Source organism: Dendrobates tinctorius, unplaced genomic scaffold (genome assembly GCF_039654945.1).
Source record: "Dendrobates tinctorius isolate UK_male_01 unplaced genomic scaffold, ASM3965494v1 ptg000005l, whole genome shotgun sequence".
Taxonomy (NCBI): domain Eukaryota; kingdom Metazoa; phylum Chordata; class Amphibia; order Anura; family Dendrobatidae; genus Dendrobates; species Dendrobates tinctorius.
In genome coordinates, this window is record NW_027361673.1 from 16,353,201 (window position 1) to 16,378,011 (window position 24,811).

At 44.9% G+C, this 24,811-nt stretch overlaps 1 protein-coding gene across 3 annotated transcripts in view; it reads right to left on the minus strand.

The window, feature by feature from the left end:
* Positions 1–24,811, minus strand: part of NEK10 (NIMA related kinase 10) — a 419,159-nt gene that overhangs the window by 193,313 nt on the left and 201,035 nt on the right. For all 3 annotated transcript variants that reach the window (XR_012230919.1, XM_073568458.1, XM_073568451.1), the window contains exons 22-23: positions 20,752–20,854; positions 5,686–5,761 (exon numbers count right to left, since the gene is read on the minus strand). Coding sequence is in view for 2 of the 3 variants with exons in the window: in XM_073568458.1 (XP_073424559.1) it covers positions 5,686–5,761; positions 20,752–20,854 (179 nt within the window). In the remaining variant the exon portion in view is untranslated. The remainder of the gene's footprint in view (positions 1–5,685; positions 5,762–20,751; positions 20,855–24,811) is intronic.

Below are 24,811 nucleotides of genomic sequence, written 5' to 3' on the forward strand. Positions count from 1 at the left end.
ATTTCTGCACCAGCATAGAAGAGGGTTCTTCACGGTAAGAGCAGTGAGGCTCTGGAATTCTCTTCCTGAGGAAGTGGTGATGGCCAACTCACTGAATGAATTTAAGAAAGGAATGGATGCTTTTCTTGTGAGTAACAGTATAGAAGGTTACGAATAACAGAATATTATAGGTAGATGGTTGACCCAGCTTAGGGGAAGGAATTTTTTTCCCTATGGAGAAAATTGGCTTCTACTCTGTGGGTTTTTTGCCTTCCCCAGGATCAACAATGCAGAACAGCTGCACTAAAAATAGGCTGAACTAGATGGACATAAGGTCTTCCTTCAGCCTTCAAAACTATGTTACTATGTAACTAATGCTGATTGGATGCAGCCAATCAGCTTTAGACTACAGATAACGATGTCCAGGGTGTTGTAGAAGAGGAGCTGGGGACTCAGCGCAGGAAACAGGTGACTGTGGTTTGTAGCTGTTGCCTGTTCTCGTCAATTCTCAGACTCAGCCTCGCACAGTCACCTGTACCTGTGACTGTGCAGCCTGAAGAGAGGGTCGGCATGCACCGCTCTTCATAGAAGCCAGCAGGGATGGCAGGTGATGTGAAGGCGCTGCCGCTGCACTTCACATCACTTGTGCAGCCTGCCCATTGATGCCGGCTACAGAATAAAGTGTGCACCACTCCGTGCATGCTATTAGATTGCAGGGTAGGCACAGCTGAACTAATGAAGGAGGCAGGAGTTGGGGCTGGGGGCGGGACCCACCAGAGGATCCTCCGGTGTCCTGGTGCCCCAGATCGACCCTGCATGCATTCTCCTTCTTCTACATACTTTCCTTCTCTCTGCTTCTCGGTGGAATATCTCCCAATCCTGGATTTCCACAGCTAATACTTAGTAATATTTCCCCTTCTCATCACTCCTCAGAATCTAGAAATCCCCATTCACGTGATTCCAGCACCATCTATCTGGAGCACTATAGAACGCCTGCTTCATTTGTAACAAACGCCATGTTTTTTTATAACCGGTTTAGGCTAGTTTCACATTAGCGTTTTTTTGCGCAGCGCATCGGGCGCATAAAAAACGCAAAGAAAAACGCAAAACAAACGCGCGTTTTTTTAACGTCATGCGCACGCTGATGTGTAAAAAAAAAAACGCAGCGTTGTTTGCGTTTTACATGCGTTTTTTGCATGCGTTGGCGTTTTTTATGCGCATGCGTTTTTAAGTGTGACGTTTTTTCCATTGTCTAGAGAACATTCTAGACTTGTTTAACTCAAAAACGCATGCGCAAAAAAACGCAAGCGTGCGCAAGACCATGCGCACGCATGCGTTCCCATAGGCTCCAATGTGGTGTTTTTGCGCATTCCGTGCGCAAGCGTGCGCATGCGTTTTTTTGACGAGACAGGGCGGAACCAAAAATGCAACATGTTGCGTCTGGCGCGCCTGGCGCAAAAGACAAAAAAACGCATGCGCACGAAAACGAAAGTATGCGCAAGACCATGCGCACATCATGTTAAGTATAGGTGCGCAGTGCGCACGGGTGCGCACGATGCGCTGCGCACAAAAGCGCTAATGTGAAACCAGCCTTACTTCTCACAATCATCCTTCCTGGGTTTCACTGAAGCATAACTGACACATCCTCCCCTGCTGCACTGTGTTATGATGGCCTTCACTTTACCCACACTCCTCATCCTGGCAATAGACATGGTGGAGGAGTTGGCATTCTCCTTTCTAACTACTACATCTTCAACCCAATCCCACCTCTACACTCTCTCACACTCCCCTCTTTTGAAGTGCACTCTGTCCACATGCATTCTCCCTGCAACCTTCAAGTGGCTGTCAAATACAAAACCCCCATACTTGCCAACGCCTTTACTGATCATCTTTCAACCTGGCTTATATACTTTCTCATTGCTGATATTCACACAGCCTTCATGGGCAATTTCAACATTAACTATAACACCACCAGTCAGCAACCTCAAAACTCTGGTCACTTGCTTCATCCTTTCATCTTACAGAATAGTCCTCCAGAACCACCCAGAGAGAAAGACGTCTTATACTACCTCCCAAGTCGAACAACTACCACTCTCCCGCTTAAACTATTCACACCTAAACATTAACACACTCCAGGGCTTTCTCCTACCTCTGTCCATCATATCTTCACTCCATGACACAGCCACCATTTTCTACATCGCCACACGCACATCAGCTGTTGAATTGGTTTCCCTTTTTCATGCACTGAAGTAGATGACCAATCAGTAGACAACTCTAGTGCACTAACCTCATAAAAAAAAGCTGTGCTAAGTGTCTAAGGTTACAGAGAGGTGCTGGAAGTAAATGCATTCAAAGGAAGCCTTTACCACATTCAAAGAAATTTTCATATTCAAGTAGGCCCTCACCTCTGCTAAACAGGCATCATATAACCCCAAACATTTAATCAACACTTTTAAATTCCTCCTCTGTCCACCATTGCCCCTTTTGACTTCCCTTATTTCTGCAATATATTTTGTTTCATACTTCAAAAGCAAGATCATCAACATCAAATAAAGCTAGATAGATGTTCAAACACCACAACCTCTCTACAAAACATACCAATGCCTTTCTCTCATAACCTTCATTCCCACCTTTACTGAAGAAAAGTTTATTCATTTTTTCTCCTCACCACTGGTATGCTTGACCCTATCCCATCTCACCTCCTCTCTAACCTCACCAGTGTGCTTATCCGAGCCAAAACACATCTTTCAGCCAATCGTTAAACTCTGGTGTCTTCCTTTCTGCTTTCAAACATGCAACAATCACGCCTAAACTGAAGAAGCCATCTCATGATTCAACCTCTACATTCAGCTATCGCCTCATATCATTACTCCCGTTCACCTCCAAACTCCAAATACACATCCACAATGAACTTTCCTATCACCTTTTATTCAACAAACTCTTCAGAAACCTACAATCTAGCTTCTGTCCCCAGCACTCCACTGAAACTACCCTAACCAAAATTACTAACCACCCAATAACTTTCAAAGCGAACAAACAATATTCCATAAACCTCCTTCTAGACATGTCCTCTACCTTTAAGGGTGTGTGCACACGCTGCAGATTGTGCTCCTGATTTTTCCGCACGGATTTTGCAAAATCCGCAGGTACATTTGTAGGTCAAAAGACCTGCGTTTTATCTGCGGATTAGCCTGGGGGTTTCCCCTGCAGTTTGACACCTCTACAATGGAGCAGGTGTAAAACCGCTGCGGATTCCGCACAAAAAAGTGACATGCTGCAGATTTGAAACCGCAGCAAATCTGCAGCATGTGCACTGCGGTTTTCATTTTGAATAGAAAATAAAGGTACTGTACAATACAGCAGAAACTGCTGCGGAACCGCAGGGCCAAATCCGCTGCGGATCTGCAGCAGAATCCACAGCGTGTGCACATGCAGTGCACATGCTGTGGATTTTTCCGCGTGGATTTGCTTGTGGTTTCAAATCCGCAGCATGTCACTTCTTTGTGCGGAATCCACAGCGGTTTTACACCTGCTGCATTGTACAGGTGTCAAACCACAGGGAAAAACCACAGGCTAATCCGCAGATAGAACGCAGATCTTTTGACCTGCAGATTTACCTGCGGATCTTGCAAAATCTGCACGGAAAAATCCGCCGCACAATCTGCAACGTGTGCACTCACCCTAACTCTCCAACTCTCCCTCACATGTTACACAGGGAGCACCTCTTGTTTTTTATCAATCTATGCCTTTGACCTCGCATAGTTAAAAGCCACATGGTTTCCAGCGCTATTTATACGCTGATGACACTAAAATCTACCTCTCTGATGCACAGAATCCAAGAATCTATCAGACATATCCCCCTTCTTCTCATCACATTTTCCAAACTAAATATAGAAAAACACAACTCATAGCCTTTACTCCTCATTCAGTCCCCCTTCCAGATCTATCACAATAAATTATATCACTCTTTTCCCCTGCATCACAAGTTCACTACCTCGGTATTATCCTTGACTCTGTTCGGTCCTTCAAACTGCACACCAACTAGACATCATCAATTTGTCCATATAATGTACTAAAAATGGTAAAAAAAAATTCCAAGTAATTTCAAGTAGGATGAAATTAAAAAAAATTAGTTTTTACAGTATTTGCTGTTTTTACAGTATTCATCACTTTACGATTTTCTTTGTTGGTAAGGAAATTATGAAATGGTAAATGTGTGTGCATAGCCTAAAGTTTCACTGTGATGCGCTATGTTCACTGCACGATCTGTCCGTCTTTTCTTTCTTAGAAAGTTATAATATATGTAATACTTGACAGATATGTAGTCTTAGGCCGGGGTCACACTTGCGAGAACCTTGCACGAGTCTCGCGTCTCAATACCCGGCACTGCCGCCGGCACTCAGGACCGGAGCAATCAGCTGCATAGAAATACATGCAGCCACACACTCCGATCCCGAGTGCCGGCAGCAGTGCCGGGTATTGAGACGCGAGACTCGTGCGAGTTTCTCGCAAGTGTGACCCCGGCCTTATTCAGATGATCAGCTATATAACATCTGTTGTCCATGACAAGTTTCACAACCCTGCTCTCAACTCCATTATTTAGTGCTGTTTATCACCAGAGATAGTGCTTTTAGTATTTGTTTAGTCCAATGTTTCACCCTTTGGAAAATCTAAAAGCTGCACTTATGAAGTGTTGTTTTTCTTATGCCACAACAATGCTTCATGCATCTATTACCTTACCATATTCCCAGTTTGTGAAATCACAATTCATAAACTAGCACAACCATTTTACAATTCATTAAGTGTTTTCATGGTCATAACAAACTTCTCTAGTGAATAGCTCTCTCTGCATCAAACTACCCTGAACAATAAAGTGTAGCTTCCCTATGTCCCTTGAAAAAATTCTTACAAAAATGAAGGTTAATATTCATATGTTCAAATCTCTTACCCAGGAAAATGCGAGAGGCGATTTCCACAGTAAGCTTTCATGTGTTTACTTGAGAAAAATGTTAGTTCTCAAGGAGACTAGTTGGTATGAAGTCTCCTATATACTGCACATGTAGAAAAAGAGAATATCTTGCTCCCCTATATCTTTACAGCATACCCTTAGAAGCAACAGCAACACAGAGGCCATTACATAAGAGTACTGACAAGTGTAGCTGTGACTCCAGCACTGAGTAAGATATATTACTTACAGTACTAAAACTAGAAGTAGTATGTCTATGGATGTCCATGCCTCTATCTCCACAGGTTCCTCCAGTTCACCTTTCTGAGAACTTTTATGGGCAGTAACTAACTTGATCCCTCAGTAAATGGCTAGTGTGCCATCATAAAGACTGATTTTAACAGGGTGTTAAAAAAGGAGTTTGCTAACTGATGAAAGATACATTTTTACTGTAAACAGGTGTACTGCAAAGTCTCTTATCTTCACTATTAATTTGTGGAATTGTGGAAATAAATATACAACAGTTTGTTTTTAATGAACCTTGTCTGGTCATCTTTAAAGCTTATACTCAATAAAATATTGCACTCTAAAAGGAATAAAATAATGGAATGGTGAACATATGTCTCTAACACTCTATCAATGCGGTATTATCCATGACCATTACCTCAAATTTTAGCTGACATTTATGCACAATTATTCAATGACCACTTTGCACGTTTATTACTGTAACTTGTTAAACTGATGAACAATTGTGTCCTTACCAGGAGTACAGAATAGTTCCAACAATAGATGTTAATTTGCTGTTTTCTTGCTTCTGTTTGGCAAGACCAAAGTCAGCTATAAAATGACAAACGTAGTTAATATTAATATGTACCCAACAAAAACCTCGGCATCTATTTTTAAACACATTTCAGTAGCTGTGGAATTTTGTCCGTTTCATTTTCACGTTTTAGTTAAGTGCCATCTGTATATATTTTTTTTTTTTTTTTACACCTACTAATGCTTCAGTTGCCATGCATTTTAATAAGCATTTTCCACTTTAATAAGAGACTAGAAATCCCAATCAGATGTGTGGTTTTGTATAAATTGTATACCTGCTTGCTCAGTTATATACTGTGCGTCTTGATAGCTTGCTACTCGCAATTAGTTGTCTCCATATTATTTGGAATACAGCAAATGCAACGTGGCTAGCAATATTTCATACAAATAAAGTACAGAAAAAATGAGAAATGCACTTTTGTAAAAAAAAGACACGAGCAATTAAAACAAATTCTTTGTTTTTGACTGATAACATAATTAGATCGTCCTAAAACCTAACCTTATATATAACACATATATTGTGTTCTTAATATAACTCTGTCTAGTACTTAAATATAAGTTGTTTATTAAAAAAATCATGAAAAGGTTTTCTAAAACCCACTTGTGATTTTTTTCCCCTCCCCCTTTTATCAGTATTTTAAGAACTCTATCACTGCAGCAGCGCCTTTGCTTACATGCGCCAAAGGAAGCAAAGTAGCAATGTGGAAACTACACAACTCCCTACAGACAAGCAATATTTCTCTAGTCCGACCCTGTGTTTCCTTTCTCTGTTACCTTCCCAGAAAGTGAAGTCATTTACCTCCTGTAAGGCCGCAGCTTTCACACCAGCATGATAATGAGGTAGGGAACCAAGTAAGTTCAACATCAAGGGCTTTATTTTCAAACTTACAAAATAAACTCAAAGCTTTATCATCCGGTTCACAGCCAGTACATTCATTTTCAGTTCGATGCCATTGGCACCTGTGTGGCGCCCCCAGGTGTATGGTCAACACAATGGCATTACCTTCCTCCTAGGGAGTGTGATGTCATGCTTGGAAGCAATGAAGGGTCTCTCTGTCAGTTAAACACAACACACAACACAGTTCCCACTCCAGGCCAGCAGAGGGAGCTCTGAACCCAAAACTGGGGGGAAGAGCTGCTCTCTGGGGGCCAGGAAGGGAGATTAGGAGTTCATGTGAGGAGGGCAATGTGTGTGGATGTGAATGGAGAAGCTGGAAGATTGAGCAGAGTTCAGAGCTCACTTCTAGCTATAGCGCATGATCTGGAGCCCGGTCTTCAAGGTTGTATGGATACTGATGTTCCTGCAACAGAAACCGGAGGAATAGGAAGCTGTAAATGCTCTGTTCCCACATAAGACTCGGAGGCACAACAGCAACGGGTGAGCCAGAAGAAGAAGGCTACAGCTGTCTGCCATACGAGGGAGTTCTAAATGAGAACAAGCAAGTGGAACTTCAGTGTAACACAGTACTGCAAGTACCTAAAATAAGCGCTAGAAAGGAGACTACACAACCCATCTGCATAGAGAGATTCCTAAGTTGCTTCCAGGCCGGCCAGCCTCTGTTCCATCTGTAATCTGGAATTCTGGACTGCATTTACCAAGCAAAGTAAAGGTAAAAGACACTACACCCTATTGTGTTCTTGCCTTCTTCCTGCAAACTCTCCAGCACTGCTACATCTCTGTGCCAAACACTACACCCTCTTCCTCAACACCTATCCTATTCATCTACTCTGCCCTGGGACCGCAGCCCTGCCTGTGGAGGGTTACAACATCATTGCTGCACCACACCATCTGTCCCAGAGGATCTGTTTGCAGCGTCGGCTTAACATCTTCATTGCCGAGCACCACAGGTGGCGTCACGTATCATCCACTCATAAATTTTAATCATCAGCCACACTATTCTTTTACATGGACACCCAGGGCCACGGACCGGGTCACCGCTACTGTGACTTTTCCCTATGAGATACCGGCCTGGTACCGAGTACCCCACTGCCCTGGCGGGCGATCCACCTGCACCACTGTAGGAATCTCGGGTGCGGTAATGGCTTTGTCCAAGTTTCTGGCACCTGCTCCACCGTTAGAATATTGGGTGCGGTTATGGCTTTGCTCAAGTCTCTGGCACCTGCACCACCATAGGAATCTCTGGTAAGTAATGGCATGGCCCAAGTCTCGGGCACCTGCACCACCATAGGTGTTGTGAGTTCATTTTCCCCTTCGTCACTGAGGTCTGGTGAACTCCCTATTCTGGTGAAGGAAGGTAATGAGCCTGATTATCAGGCACCTGAACCTGATGAGGATGACTGGCTGAGTGGAGTCACGGACTGGATATAAGGCTGCCGACGCCCTTCTGCCCTGTGGGTGATTTCTCTGTGGACTTCTAGGACACCAGTCTGATTCCTGCTCCTCTAAGCTAAGTTTTTCTGCTTTGCCTGTTTGCATTAGTGTTTTGTTTTTGTTTTCCTTGCTTTTCTGGATTCTGCCATTCCCTGCTGGGGTGAGCTGAATCTCCTTTTGCCTGTAGCTCTGTCTTCAGAATATTCCTGAGTACTGACATAGCTTTTTGAAGCCTAGCGTCTTCAGGGCCTTTTTCACTGTTAGTCTGTTGGCTCTTATTTTCTTAGGGTTTTTCACGGATTGCAGAAAGCAGCCTTCCTGTCCTTTTCTATCTAGCTAGATTGGGCCCCGTCTTTGCTCAGTCTATCTTTCTGCCTGTGTTGGTGTTTACATCTTGCTTCACCGTCATTATATGTTGAGGGCTGCCTTTTGCTTTGGGGTCTGCTCTGGGGCAGTTTAGTTTTCCCCTTTCTTTCTTTAGGCCTAGCTATTTCTCCGGCTGTGATCGAGGGGTCTAGGGCATCGTAGGAACCCCCCACGGCTACTGCTAGTTGTTGTTGATAGGTTCAGGGGTCTGCAATCCGATAGCTGCCAACTTCTCTGGTTTTCTGGACTTAGCTAGCATTTCTGTTTTTGCCTCCTACGGTGACTCAATCATAACAGAATCACCCGCCATACCGCAGAGCCTAGGGTACTCAATTGCAGGAAAGAATTGTAAAAAAAAAAAAAAAAAAAGTGTGTATATTTTTTCCTCTATATCTCTGAGGCCGTAGGGGGAATTTTTTTTTTTCTCTCAATGGAGATAAAGCAATTGTCTGATCGTGTGGAGCAGCTCACTGCGGAAGTGCGGGGAATTTCCGCCTACCTTGCTCGTTCGCATGCTGTTGAACCAAAGATCCCTACACCTGATGTATTTTTTGGGGATCGATCTAAATTTTTGAGTTTCAAAAATAATTGTAAATTATTTTTTGCCTTGAAGCCTAACTCATCAGGGAGCTCCGCGCAGCAGGTTAAAATTGTCATCTCTTTGCTGCGTGGCGATCCCCAGAATTGGGCGTTTTCTTTGAAACCAGATGATCCTATTCTGACTAATGTGAACGCATTCTTTCAAGCTTTGGGGTTGTTGTATGACGAACCTAATGCTATTGATCAGGCTGAAAAGACCCTGTTGGCATTGAACCAGGGTCGAGATTCTGCAGAGTTGTACTGTCAAAAGTTCCGAAAGTGGGCGGTCCTTACTACCTGGAATGATAATGCCTTGGCTGCTCTCTTTCGGAAGGGTTTGTCAGAAGCCGTAAAAGATACTATGGTGGGATTTCCTGTTTCCTCTGGTCTGGACGATTCTATGTCATTAGCCATTCAGGTTGATCGGCATTTACGTGAACGCAGGATTGCACGAGAGGTGTTGCCACCGGTTGAACAGACGTCTGAACCTATGCAATGTGATAGAGTTTTGCCTAAGGCGCAACGTCAGGAGTTCAGAAGGCGTAATAAGCTGTGTTTTTTCTGTGGAGATGCCTCGCACATTATTTCTGTTTGTCCTAAACGAGAGAAACGCTTTGCACACACGTTTTCTGTTGGTGGTGTTCAACCTAAGTTTCTTCTGGCAATTACTCTGATCTGCTCCCTGTCCACATTTTCCGCCAAGGCTTTTGTGGATTCGGGAGCAGCGCTAAATCTAATGGACTTGGATTTTGCTAAACGTTGTGGATTTCCGATGACACCTCTGCAGACGCCTATCCCTTTGAGGGGGATTGATGCTACTCCTTTGGCTAAAAATAAACCTCAGTTTTGGACCCAGGTGGTCATGCGGGTCGCCCCAGACCATCAAGAAAATTGCAGATTTTTGGTGTTGCATGGTCTGCATGATGCCGTTGTTCTGGGGTTTCCCTGGTTGCAAATTCATAATCCAGTTTTGGATTGGAAATCTGTGTCTGTGGTGAGTTGGGGTTGTCGGTGTACCTTTAGTGAGGCTCCGGTTTTTTCCACCTCTCCTCAGTCGCATGATGTTCCTGACTATTTGGCGGACTTTTATGATGTATTTAGTGAGAATGAGTCTGCGTCTTTGCCTCCTCATAGGAGTTATGACTAGAGTTGAGCGACTTTGGTCGGAACGGGTTTCATGAAACAAAATTTGTTTCAGATGAAACTGGTCCGACTAGGGCAAAAAAAGTTGGAGTTTCGTCCGAAACCCAACCCCAATGCAAGTCAATGTGAAATAAAAGTCGGCATTGAGCGGATGACATTCATGCACTCAATGCCGACTTTTATTTCCCATTGATTTGCATTGGGGTCGGAGTTCGGACGAAACTCCGACTTTTTTTGCCCTAGTCGGACCAGTTTCATCTGAAACAAATTTTGTTTCATGAAACCCGTTCCGACCAAAGTCGCTCAACTCTAGTCATAACTCCTATGAGGAGGCAAAGACGCAGACTCATTCTCACTAAATACATCATAAAAGTCCGCCGACTGATCCGGGTACATGAAAGAATGAATGGGGCCATGTATCGTGAGATTTTGAGTGCAAACCTCCTTCCATCAGCAAGGGCATTGAAGATGAAACGTGGCTGGGTCTTTCAACATGACAATGATCCAAAGCACACCGCCAGGGCAACGAAGGAGTGACTTCGTAAGAAGCATTTCAAGGTCCTGGAGTGGCCTAGCCAGTCTCCAGATCTCAACCCTATACAAAACCTTTGGAGGGAGTTGAAAGTCTGTGTTGCCAAGCAAAAAGCCAAAAACATCACTGCTCTAGAGGAGATCTGCATGGAGGAATGGGCCAACATACCAACAACAGTGTGTGGCAACCTTGTGAAGACTTACAGAAAACGTTTGACCTCTGTCATTGCCAACAAAGGATATATCACAAAGTATTGAGATGAAATTTTGTTTCTGACCAAATACTTATTTTCCACCATAATATGCAAATAAAATGAAAAAAAAACAGACAATGTGATTTTCTGGATTTTTTTTTCTCAGTTTGTCTCCCATAGTTGAGGTCTACCTATGATGTAAATTACAGACGCCTCTCATCTTTTTAAGTGGTGGAACTTGCACTATTGCTGACTGACTAAATACTTTTTTTCCCCACTGTACCTCCATGCCCCGGTGCATTCCTCTGTTACATGTCAGTGAATATTTTGTATGCCTGGAGTTTTCTGATAACCCTTGTTTGCCGTGTTGGTGCACTATGGTGCACAGTAGTGCCCCTCTTCCCTGGGTTGGGGAAGAGAACAGATGGAGGGCAAACTCAGGAGATAAGGCAAGGGTGGAGGCTCCAGCATCTTCACAATCTGAAGTATCCCGGGGAGCAAGGCGAGCTACAGAGCCCCCCAGTGTTAGGGACAGGGAAGGAGCCCCTGGCCCCGGTTCACCCAACAGCTGTGCCATGACAGCTGTGCAACTCAGCAACACTAAAAGATATATTCTGAAAACTCTGCTATTTATTTAAAGAGATATGGGCAAAATCTCAGATTACTGCCTAAGAAAATATTTCAAGGTGAGAGTAACAAAAATACTTTCAAGTGGCCAAAAGATTCTAGCCATTTTTTGGCATTTGTTTCTTGAACCGGTCATTTTCAGCCTGGACTTTTGAAAATCTCCATACTAGAGCTAATATGCAAACTGGAGCTTTTAAGTCAAAGCAGCACATTATTCACAACAAATTTTCTCAGTCTGCTTTTCGCTTTTGTTGCATTTGAGAGATAAATCGATTCTCTCTTTTTATTCCATGGATAGGTAAAATGGCAAACTAAGCCAAATTCACCAGAAGACATTTTGGGGCATCATTAGTTGCCCAATGAACTGTAATCTAATTAGAGTCCTCAAAGGACCCCCTCCTATTTGTTCAGTACGTCCGTAACTTCCTTATTAAAATGCAATGTATGTTAGACAGTCGTACAGATTACAAGAATAGTAAAGCTAAATATAAAACCTGTGCATGAAACTAATCTAAGAACACATCAAACTAATTACAAAATTCAAGGTTGTGTATAAAAAATAATAACGGTAATAAGGAATGATACTGAGCTCTCTCGATAAGCTGACAAAATGGATATTATAGTGTTGTTTTGGTAGAACGATAGCACCATGTAGTGGTAAAAAAAGAGAATGGTCTCTATTACATTAGATGCCCAAATTAGGCATCTCATAACACTGATCTCAAAAACCAAGAGGTTTTATTCCTGATTACTAGAAGAGAGGTTGATGCAGCAGAAAGTGATTGTCAACTACAGCAACCTGTGCTCAAAATCTAGACAGAAAGTCTAACGCAGAAGGGTAGTAGGAGTCTTGGCATCTCCTGCTGTACGTCATTATGTATTTCTTGCAAACATGACATACTACAATGTGAAAATATCATACTTCATATCATGAGTTTTTCTAGCATGGGATATAAAAAGTACAGACAAATGGAACACGGCACAATGAACTGTCAAAATAAGATCAGATTTTTCAAAATCGCTAACTGGTGTCTTCTTTCTCAAAATATAGAACACCGGAAAACAATCGATAATGGCCCTGGTGAGTAATGTATCTTCTTCTAGGCAGTCGATAGTAGCAGATAGAGGTCAGTATTTCAGATTTCTAAGTATTGTGATTTCATTTAAAAAGAAAATATGCAGCTGTGGGTTTTTAGACACAAAGTTGAACAGTTTCTTTTTTATAGACTTTAATTTATTTGTGATAAAAAGGAGCAAGGAGAAGCACAGAAAGCAAAGACAGCATTTGTCATTTTTGAACAATCAAGAATAAATGAGAACATGACCTTCCTTATGGAGGATAAAATAAATAGTACATTGTAGATCACAGAGAAAAGTAACATCACAAAATATTAGGAGGACTGGTTTGACTATACAGGGCAGTCATCACCTGAATTGTGGCAGCTCAGGACTAAATTTTCCTTGTGACCACACTACTACGCTCCTAAATTCAAAAAAGTAATGTAAATAATGGATCAATCAACAATAAACTGAGATAAAGGGTTGTCTGGTTAAAAGATACCGATGACCTTTCCGTAGGATAGGTCACGCGACACCCACACTGATCAGCACTAAAAAGTTCCAGTGGCTGCCGAATGTAAGTACTGTGAACAGAGCTGAAAAGCGCAGCTACATTTAATGTATAACAGCTTCTGCTGGGAAGTGGAGAGCAGCTCATATTGGAGCTTTTCTGCAGTACATGGGAAAAACTCCTACACAAATTTAAATTACAGCTTTTTTCAAATGGGCCAATTTCTCAAGACTGGTGTAGCGTATTTTCACGCGACACAAGCCTTGATGGATTAGAAGACACACCAAATTCATTAAGAGGCACATGCCAGTTAATGCATTTTGCTGCCCCTAGTAAGTGGTGTGCGCCTCTGTAATCTGCATCAGAAATGCTACTCCAGTCAATCCATTTTTCATTAATCAGACGGACACCCCATCCCTCCCCAACTCCGCCAATTACAGAAGAGATCATCCAAAGCTACATTAGCGTGTAATAAGTCGCAGTTTTATTGCACAACTGTGCGCTGCACAAAAAAAGGGACTTTTTAAAGCTTTTACGCCACTTTTGTGGAGTAAAAGCTTTGCTTAAGCTTGTTAGGCGTCGGATTCCTGGCACTGCACAGCGGGAATCCAGAGCCAGACATCCTGCGGTCTCCCATTCTCCTCCGACCGCTCGGACTCCTGCTCAGCAATCACGGCGAGCCAGGCATTCTCCTCAGACTCGTTCTGTGAGCCTGGATGTTGCTGCCACCTCCGGTGCAGCAATGGTAGCGCAACCTGCTTTGCAGGGAACCGCTCCAGAGGATAAGTCCTCGTGCCGTGCTACTGGGCATGCCCGCAACGTGCCCTCTCAGTGGAGAGCAGGGGTCACATGTGCAGGTCCTGTGTCGGATCTGATTGGTCCTTTCTAAAGTATTGGAAGGTCCCGGAAGCGCATGGCTATAAAAGCCCCGCATTTCGGCTCGGCCATGCGCTAGTGTAGCATATTATTCTGTGTGTGTATGGTGATGGATGCATGGACTGGTGTCTGACTCATTATGAAACCCCTACCCTCTGATATTACGAGTGGTGACTGAGTGTGTATAGTCAGCTCCAGGGTTGTGGCAAGCTACACGCCACTTGCTCCATGCCTACACTAGCGTCCGTCGGTGCCCGGTCCTCGGCGCCGACGCTTGCGGCTTTCCCTGCCGCTGCGCTGTAGTAACAGCAGCTATTGGTGTTCGCGGCTGCGACGCCACACGCAGGCCTCTGTGACGCTAACAGGGCCCGCACCTTTGCTTTAGTGTTCGCCAAGCGACTCTGTGTTTGTACGGAGCCGCTCTTAGCGTTCGGGTGACGTTAACCCGAGCGCAGTACCGCACCTACTAGGTGCATCTGCCATTGTTCAGCAGCGGTCTTGTCACCTACCGCACGGTGGACCCCGGGCGGCAAACGCACCTACTATTATTTATATTTGGTGCGTTCCGCCGACCCTAACATTACATTAGCGCCAGGGTCTGGCTGGCAATGGCAGACGTGCAGCAGCTGCAGCGCTACATTCGGCAGCTGGAGAGCAGGTTGGCGGCTATTGAGAGCACCAACTCAGCTGCGAATGCTGCGCTAGCTGCTGCTCAGACAGTCGCCAAGGCTGTCTCACGTGCGCCCACACTTTTGCCCTCGCCGACAATTTCTCGCCTCCCGCTCCCCGATAAGTTTTCGGGTGACAGCGCCACCTGTAGGGGATTCGTTAGCCAGTGCTCCATTCAGCTGGAGTTGCTGGCTGCACGGTTTCCTACAGAGCAGGCTAACGTGGGGTTTATTGTCTCCTTGTTGTCTGGCCGGGCATTACAGTGGGTCACGCTATTGTGGGAACGTGATGATCCAGTGGTTCAGGGACCTGCTCAGTTCCTCGCGGCTCTGAAGCAAGTCTTCTTGGGACCACGGGTCACACACGATACGGCTCTCCAATTGTTATCCCTAACACAAGGTTCACTCTCGGTTAGCCATTATGCTGTCCGGTTTCGGACACTGGCTTCCGAATTAGAGTGGCCGGACAAAGTCTTAGTCCCAGTGTTTTGGAGAGGCCTGGCTGAGCACGTCAAGGATGCTCTAGCCACTAGGGAGATTCCCACAAGTCTGGAGGAATTGATCGCCGTTTCCACCCGCATCGATCTCCGCTACACGGAGCACGGGTTGGAACGAGCGCAATCCAGACGTAGGGTTAATTTGGCCCCCACCTTTACCGTGCCGCTGGAGGACCCCGCACAAGAGCTCTCTTCCTCTGAGCCTTTGGAGGTTTCTCGCACCGGCACTAAGCCGCGTCCGATGCGAAGCTCTGTGCGCTGTTATCAGTGCCGACAGTTTGGCCATTCGGCTGGCACATGTCCTCAGCGACCGAAAAGACGACCATGTCCAGTGGTCGTAGGTGGTGGTCAATCCAAAATGGGACCCTTTTCACCCAAACCGGTGTTCCGGGGTACTTTAGATAGTGGGTACTCCACCTGGGATGCAGAGGTCACCCTGGATTCCGAGGCCGAGGGGAACTTTATGTCCTCGACTTTTGCCCAGAGTCACGCTATCCCTCTGGTGTTACTTTCACAACCTCTGTCCATTAGGGTGGTAAATGGGGCACCGTTATCGTCTCAGGTGACCCATCAGACAGTCCCACTCGGACTCTCTATTTCACCCTCACATCAGGAGACTCTGTCCCTGCTTATCATGCCTAATGGCATCGATCAGGTGCTCCTCGGAGTTCCCTGGCTTCGTTGCCACTCCCCTCACTTTGACTGGGTTTCGGGGAGGATACTGGGCTGGGGCAAGGACTGTGAGGGAAGGTGTCTGAGGGGCAGTGTTCAGGTGGCTTCCACTGAAGTGCCTGCGGATCTCTCCGCGCTCCCCAGGCCCTACCACCAGTACGCGGACGTCTTCTCTAAGAAGTCGGCGGAGACGCTCCCGCCGCACCGTTCCTATGATTGCCCGATCGATCTCCTGCCAGGTACAGAGCCTCCCCGAGGCTGTGTTTATCCGTTATCACTCCCTGAGACGGAGCCTATGTCTCAATATATCCGGGAGAACCTGGCTAGGGGTTTTATCAGGAAATCTGTGCCACCGGCTGGTGCAGGGTTCTTCTTCGTACAGAAGAAGAATGGAGAGTTACGTCCCTGCATTGACTACAGAGGTCTCAATGCTATCACGGTTAAAAACAAATACCCCCTACTGTTGATTGCGGAGTTATTTGACAGGTTGCGGGGGGCCCGGATCTTTACTAAATTAGATCTGCGGGGGGCATACAACCTGATTCGCATTCGCGAAGGAGACAAATGGAAGACAGCTTTTAATACCAGGGATGGCCATTACGAATACCTGGTTATGCCCTTTGGCCTTTGTAATGCGCCAGCTGTCTTCCAAGATTTTGTCAACGACGTCTTCCGCGACATGCTCTCTACCTCGGTGGTGGTCTATCTGGATGACATACTCATCTTTTCGCCAGATTTGACCACCCACCGGAGAGACAACTGCAGGGTCTTCGACCGTCTGCAGGCGAACTCGCTATTCGCCAAGCTGGAGAAGTGCCAGTTTGAGCAGGAGTCCTTGCCGTTCCTGGGCTATATCATCTCAGCCCAGGGGCTGGCCATGGATCCTGCCAAACTACAAGCGGTAATGGACTGGCAAGAACCCGATTCCCTCAAAGCAGTGCAGTGCTTTTTGGGGTTCGTGAATTACTACCGCCAGTTCATACCACACTTTTACACACTGGTGGCTCCTTTGGTTGCTCTCACCAAGAAAGGAGCTAACCCCAATGCTTGGTCGGAACAGGTCTCCAAAGCCTTCTCGGCTATAAAATCGCATTTTGCTGTCGCTCCCATATTACATCGTCCCGATGTGGATAAGCCGTTTATCCTTGAGGTAGACGCTTCTTCCGTCGGTGCAGGAGCAGTCCTTTATCAAAAGGATGCTCAAGGTCGAAAGCATCCCTGCTTCTTCTATTCCAAGACCTTCTCACCGGCGGAGAAAAATTACTCCATCGGCGACAGGGAGCTGCTAGCCATGAAGTTGGCTTTTTCCGAGTGGAGACATCTCCTGGAAGGAGCCTGGTTCCCCTTTCAGGTATATACAGACCATAAAAACCTGGTCTACCTACAGACGGCCCAACGCCTGAATTCCCGTCAGGCCAGGTGGTCGCTCTTCTTTTCTCGATTCCGCTTCACCCTGCACTACCTCTCTGGAGAGAACGTCCATGCGGATGCTCTCTCACGATCGGTGGTTTCAGCGGAAGGAGAAGCTGAGCCTCGGTTAATTCTCCCACCGGAGAGTTTTACGACCGTGGTTCCAGTCGCTCTCGAGTCAGTACCACCGGGCATGACCTTGGTGCCTCCTCAGCTACGGTCGGAGGTCCTCGCCTGGGCACATGCCTCTGGGGTGGGTGGCCATTTTGGCAATAAACGGACCACCGAACTCCTGGCAAGGTCATATTGGTGGCCACATATGGCTCGAGATGTCAAGGAATACATGCAAGCATGCGTTTCGTGTGCTCGGAGCAGACCCTCTAGACAGAGGCCGGCGGGGTTGTTGTTTCCCCTGCCAGTGGCGGATAGACCATGGGAGATGGTTGGCATGGATTTCATAGTTGGCCTGCCCAAGTCTGGTGGCAGTACGGTCATCTGGGTGGTCACCGACCATTTTTCCAAAATGGTGCATCTGGTGCCACTCGCACGCCTGCCTTCCGCTCGAGGTCTGGCCACCTTGTTCATTAAGCACGTATTCCGTTTACATGGCATGCCAGACAAAATCGTGAGTGACCAAGGTCCTCAGTTTGCGTCTCGGTTTTGGAGGGAGCTCTGCAGTTTACTTAGCATCGAGCTAAATCTATCCTCCGCCTATCATCCCGAGACGAATGGCTTGGTCGAGAGAGCCAATCAGACCTTGGTCACCTATTTACAGCATTTTGTCTCTGTCAGGCAGGATGACTGGACATCCTTGCTACCTTGGGCTGAATTTGCCCTAAACAATGCGGTGGCTGATTCCACTGGTCAGACGCCTTTCTCCTAAACTATGGTCAACATCCACGCGTCCCTGTCCCGATGCCAGTGTCCTCCACTGACTCCAGGGTGGCAGACTGGGCAGTGGAGGCCCGGGACATTTGGGATCGCACTCAGGATGCTATCCGGGCATCTAAAGAAAGGATGAGGGCGTCCGCCGACACGCATCGGCGGCCCGCGCCAAGCTTCTCCCCTGGCGACATGGTATGGCTCTCTACCCGAAATATTAAACTGCGGGTTGAGTCTCCCAAGTTCGCACCGCGATACATTGGACCATTCAAGGTCCTCGAGCGACTTAGCTCGGTGGTCTACCGCCTGGCTCTTCCTCCGCATTTGGCCATTTCGGACGTGTTCCATGTGTCCCTCCTCAAACCAGTTCACATGATCCGGTTTTCTGAGTCATCTGCCGGGTCATCAGACTTATTGTCTGACGAGTTTGAGGTTAACGCCATCGTGGGGCGCAGGTTTGTCCGTGGTAAAAAAAATTATTTGGTGGACTGGAAGGGTCATGGTCCCGAGGCTCGGACCTGGGAGCCAGTGGAAAACATTCATGCACCGCTCCAGATTGCGGCCTTTGAGCGCAGTGAGGCTCAGAGGGGGGGGGGGCCCTAGGAGGGGGGTAATGTTAGGCGTCGGATTCCTGGCACTGCACAGCGGGAATCCAGAGCCAGACATCCTGCGGTCTCCCATTCTCCTCCGACCGCTCGTACTCCTGCTCAGCAATCACGGCGAGCCAGGCATTCTCCTCAGACTCGTTCTGTGAGCCTGGATGTTGTTGCCACCTCCGGTGCAGCAATGGTAGCGCAACCTGCTTTGCAGGGAACCGCTCCAGAGGATAAGTCCTTGTGCCGTGCTACTGGGCATGCCCGCAACGTGCCCTCTCAGTGGAGAGCAGGGGTCACATGTGCAGGTCCTGTGTCGGATCTGATTGGTTCTTCCTAAAGTATTGGAAGGTCCCGGAAGCGCATGGCTATAAAAGCCCCGCATGGCGGCTCGGCCATGCGCTAGTGTAGCATATTATTCTGTGTGTGTATGGTGATGGATGCATGGACTGGTGTCTGACTCATTATGAAACCCCTACCCTCTGATATTACGAGTGGTGACTGAGTGTGTATAGTCAGCTCCAGGGTAGTGGCAAGCTACACGCCACTTGTTCCACGCCTACACTAGTGTCCGTCGGCGCCCGGTCCTCGGCGCCGACACTTGCGGCTTTCTCTGCCGCTGCGCTGTAGTAACAGCAGCTATTGGTGTTCGCGGCTGCGACGCCACACGCAGGCATCTTTGACGCTAACAGGGCCCGCGCCTTTGCTTTAGTGTTCGCCAAGCGACTCTGTTTGTACGGAGCCACTCTTAGCGTTCGGGTGACATTAACCCGAGCGCAGTACCGCACCTACTAGGTGCATCTGCCATTGTTCAGCAGCGGTCTTGTCACCTACCGCACGGTGGACCCCGGGCGGCGAACGTACCTATTATTTATATTTGGTGCGTTCCGCCGACCCTAACAAAGCGTCCCCAAAGTGTTTACATATGGAGGCCAACAGCTTGTAACAGCTGAGCAGTGGGGGTGCCGGACCCACACTGATCTGAAATTGATGAAATAACTTATTGTAGATCATCAATAGGCTATGACCGGCCATCCCTGTTGGGGAAGATGTACATTATAACCAAACATCCAGCTTGGGAAGATATCTTGATGTTATCAAGTTTATCACTAATAGTAATATAACAATCAAGTTATGGTAATATAACCAGCAAGTTATAGTAATATAACCCCCAAGCTCAGGGCATCAGCTTCGAAGTGTAACTATCAAGATCTAAACCAATGCTCTTTTGTAACAATCAAGCTCTGTACCATTAGCGAAAGTTAGGGTTAGGGTTAAACATTACACTGATCTGTGCTATCCTGCGTGTGGGCACAATTAGTATTGTTTTTCTGGTTACTACAGTACTCCAATTTTAGCAGTTTTCCCTGCTAGCCACTGGGACCCATGGCAGTTTTTTAATATGCTCTGCCTCTTTCTTCCTCCAGCTTCTTTTCTCTTTCCAAAAACTTCAACGGCAGCTGGTGGTAACTAGATCCCTCACTGAAAGTAGAGATGTATATACATTTGAGCCTTTATTCAGACAGTTTAGAAGATAATAATAAGGACAGGAGCACAATACCTGCTGATTAGGTATGTAACCCGTCAAAATCAGTAGATCACTTGTCATGCTCACCTCCTGATGTAGAAAGGACTGAAGTTGGAATACTCTTTACCCATCAACAAAAACTATAGCTATTAAAAAGGTACCATATTACCACCCCATCCACCCTAAGAAGTGTGGTGCCCGCCTCTGAGATCTGTGTTCATCAATTCAAAAGCACCAATTCAATATCCATATAAACGTCCATAAAATAGGTTAATGACGGCAAATCAAAAAATGGACTACAAAGGATCAACATGATGACTGCAACAGTTGCCAAATCATCAATAAATACTCCTATAAGAAACTACTGTAAAATTTTCATTTGCAGGTTTTATTAGGATGAACAGTGTCAACTAGCTTTGTTATGCGAGTATGATGAATAATGTGCTGCCTTTAACCCTGCATGGCATTTGTATGTGCTTGATTTTCTATTCCTAGGATAGAAAATAAACATAAAATAACCCAACCATAATGAATACTTACTGACAGTTACTTTATCTTTTTCTCCCAGCATTATGTTGTTCGGGGATAAGTCTCGGTGAACAATCATTTTTTCTTTGTGCAAATATCTCAGTGCTAAGCATAACTGAAACAAAAATGAAAAGTGAAGGACATTCTACAGCGCCTTATAAAACACTATGTTACACACAAATATATGAGAATATAAAGGAAATTGGCACCTACGGAGGCAAAATGCTTTTTGGTTTGATTGTTACTGAAAGGAGTACTTCAGGCAGCTAAAAATTATTGCAAAGGCCATGCCTTCATAAACTATTAGGATAACCTGTATAGTGTGGTGTCCCACCCTCATACTGCCTGCAATTCTGTGTGACACTGCAGATGCTCCTCACTGATCCCCCTCCCTCATGGGACATTATGTCACACAACAGGGGGCATGGCCTGCTCCCTTTTAGTAGCAGCAGCCAGTCTCCTGATACTATCTGCTTGTAAAGAGTCTGACATTGGGGGCAGGACTGCATACTAGCAGACAGTATCAGGAAGCTTGCTGCTGCTACTATCGGGGAGCAGACCACACCCCCTGATTTGTAAAGTAACATCCCATAAGAGAAGGGGAGCAATGATGAGCCGCTGCAATGTCACGCACAATTACAGGTAGTGTGAGGGTGAGACGCAGCACTACTCATGTTATTCTAATAATGTTATCCTAATAGTTTATGTAGGAATGGCCATTGGAATATTTTTTTCTCTCCACCGGAGTACCCTTTAATTTGTTTCATAAATCAAGAGTACAAGCAAAGGTAAACTTTGTAATATATCTTAATATATAAATTTGTTTCTTTCTCCTCTTGGACTTGACTCGCAATATACTGGTAAAATTGGCCTTCAGCAAATACAGATTTTCCCGTTACTGAGATGTGAGATGACTGTTGCTGCTCATGAAATTCTATAGAAACTGAAGGGGAGAGCTAGAAGCAAATGCCACAAGTTCACATAAAATGACACTTACATTTTACATGGATGTATTTTGGTCTTTAAATAATTTCTGCAATTGGGTTTCATTAAAAAAATGTGCAGTGTTTGACTCTTACAGGATTTTGTTTCTGCACAGAATCTATCAGTGAGGTCATTCTGACTAGAGTTGGGCGAATTTAAGAAAATGGAATTGAATTCTACTAAAAATTTACAAAAATCCACATGTCCCAGAATGCGGATATTTTGGAATACGCTCCAAGCAAATTCAGCAAAATGGCAGTCGACTGCCACCATACCATAGTAAAAAAAAAAAAAAAAGAAAAAAAAACTTTGAACTTTCCTCACTATTCTTGCAGACTCCGCTCGTTCTCCCTCGTATGGTCTTCGGCACATCTTCTTACAGTGCATCTGAGCATGCGCATCATAAGGCCATGGTTTACATCATGACGTGGAGAGCAGCCTACAAAATAAACTCTAGGCCAGGACTTCTAGCAGCGGCTAGGAACAGGAACGTCTCATGCATAGTTGCCGCCGGAATTCCAAGACTAGCTTGAAGATGCCCGAAGTTTCAGCACTCGTTGGTAAGAAGAGTCTCCGAGGAATATTCGAGGGAATGGTGAGCTGAGATGCAAATGTGAGCAGTGAAATTCTATTTGTTTTGTTTTTTGTTTTTCTTCCAGACGCCAGATCATTATACAGTAAGGGGCATTCAATCAGTGTAAAGTACAAGCACTGTGAATCGCATTTCCCGGTAAAATTCATACGATTTGGCAAATTCAAATATCATTCCTTTTATCATGAGCCCCTAATTATTTAGATTTTATTTATCTCAAGTAGTCTGAGCTCTATGATCCTCACAACAGATTTCTACTCTAGTTGGTAACACGCCGCCCTGTGTACCACCTGGTACCCCGATCGCTTTAAAACTTTTTCACAATTATTAACTACAATAATAGTCAAATGTCCATGGAGTGAATGTTCTAGAAGTGAGCACTGTCCCATTGTTAGAGGTATCTAACCATAAACATTCATTGAAAGGAGGAAAAAGGAAGTAGGTCAATTAGTATGTGTTAGTACCCTGGAACAAGTGGTAGTGTTTTACTATATGATTTGATTATTTAAAAAGGTTTGAGGAGGGCTCTAACTTTTACAGGTGATAGACTAGATTCCGTGATGGGACATTGATCCGGAGACCTAATCTGATTGCCATATGTGGAGTCGGAAAGGATTTTTTCCCCTAATATGGGACAATTAGCATCTGTCTCATGGGGTATTTGCCTTTCTCTGGATCAACATGTTAGGCTATAGGTTGAACTTGATAGCCTTATGTCTAACATCAACCTTACACCCTTCATTCCAAAGTCTGTTTTCAAGGACAGTTTTCTGATAGAGCCCTATTTTTTTTTTTAAATCAGACGTGTTACTTTATCTAAAACCTTCTCAAAAACATGAATAAACCAAAAAAGTCCAAATGCGTAGAGACTTTGAAATAATTTTATTCATGACAACAAATGTTAAAAGAACAAAAGGAGAACCAGCAAAAATTAGACCTAATATAATACCATAATGTAGGGAGATAATAACATAGTATACACATGGGCCATGGTTAAGTAAAGTGATCATACATAATCCTGAAATAGTCAGTATAAAGTGCAATGATGATCAGACATAAAGTCTAAAATAAAGTGCATAAAGAGTATAACGAGGATTATAAATACACGTAGCAAATGGCCCAGTGAGTCTCCAGCTCCAACGCGCGTTTCGGCTGTTGTGGCTTTCTCAAGGAGTAACTTGTTACTTTATCTGATAACTCCAAAGTGCTTGCACAAATCCCAGTGATTCTGACAAAGGGTTTTTCATTCTTAATACTTTATAATTCATGGCAGTGGTAAATTTTAGGTAGTTAAAAATTTGGATTTATTTATAACTAGCTGAAGAGCCCGGCGCTTCCCGGCATAGTAACTAACTACGGTTAGTTATAACAAATTATAATGACTATATAAAGCTGAGTGTATAGCCCCGCCCACTCCGCATAGCCACATTCACTATCATATCCCACATCATCCCATCAGCCAGAGCTACCGGACTACTACCCCTAATATCCCACAGCATCCCGTCAAAATCAGTAAAAGTAGAATAGTGAAATTGCACAGAAACATGGTTCACTAAGATCCCAGGTTTTCTACTGATCAGGTTGATATTCTCACTTATCTGCTACCATAAATATCAGTCATGCTTTTCACCAATGGACAGGCACAAACCGTATACATTAGTACAGTAGAAAAACATTCATACACATTTTCATGCACCGTCAACTTGTAATTTGTCCGGCTGAGTTGCTCATGGATGTACAGCATCTGTATGCAGTATAGTATCATATTTAATTGGTTGTTATGGGAAAAGCATTACGTGTTATATGGCTATATCCACTTTAAAAAAAACTCACAGCATCAGAGCACAGTAACACATCAATAATGCATAAAAGTGTCCGAGAAAATATTAAATCCACATGACATTTAATATGTGCACTTTCCTACATTCATGTGTGTCACTTAATGATACCACACGGGAGGGGGGATTCATTTCTGTCACTCACTGCTCCTTTCTGGAGGACAGACGATGGCTGGAGCTTTTGTTCCTGGGGATGCTAGATTTCTCCCACCATGTCAGTATCTGCTGAGGTGTTGTCAAGTGGGAAAACTTGCGCATAGCAACCAATCACAGCTCAGCTACTTTTAACCAGCTCTGGTGAAATGAAAGATGCTTAGTAATTGGTTGCAAGGAAAACTGTTGGTCATAGCAACCAATCACAGCTTAGCTTCTTTTGAACAGTTCTGGTGAAATGAAAGATGCTTTGTGATTGGTTGGTGATACACACACACACACACACACACACATTGATTTCTATATAGAGAGAAAATATCAGAAATCTAGTGACCATTTTGAAAAAAATCACAATTCACAAATAAATTATTTTTAGCTAATAAAACAAACATACTGCACAATATAGGTAATAACTGTCATTTGATATATGTCTACTGTGAAGACACAGCACTGTATCATCATTTACCAGATTTCTATTTTCAGCAAGCCAGCAAGAATAGACTGT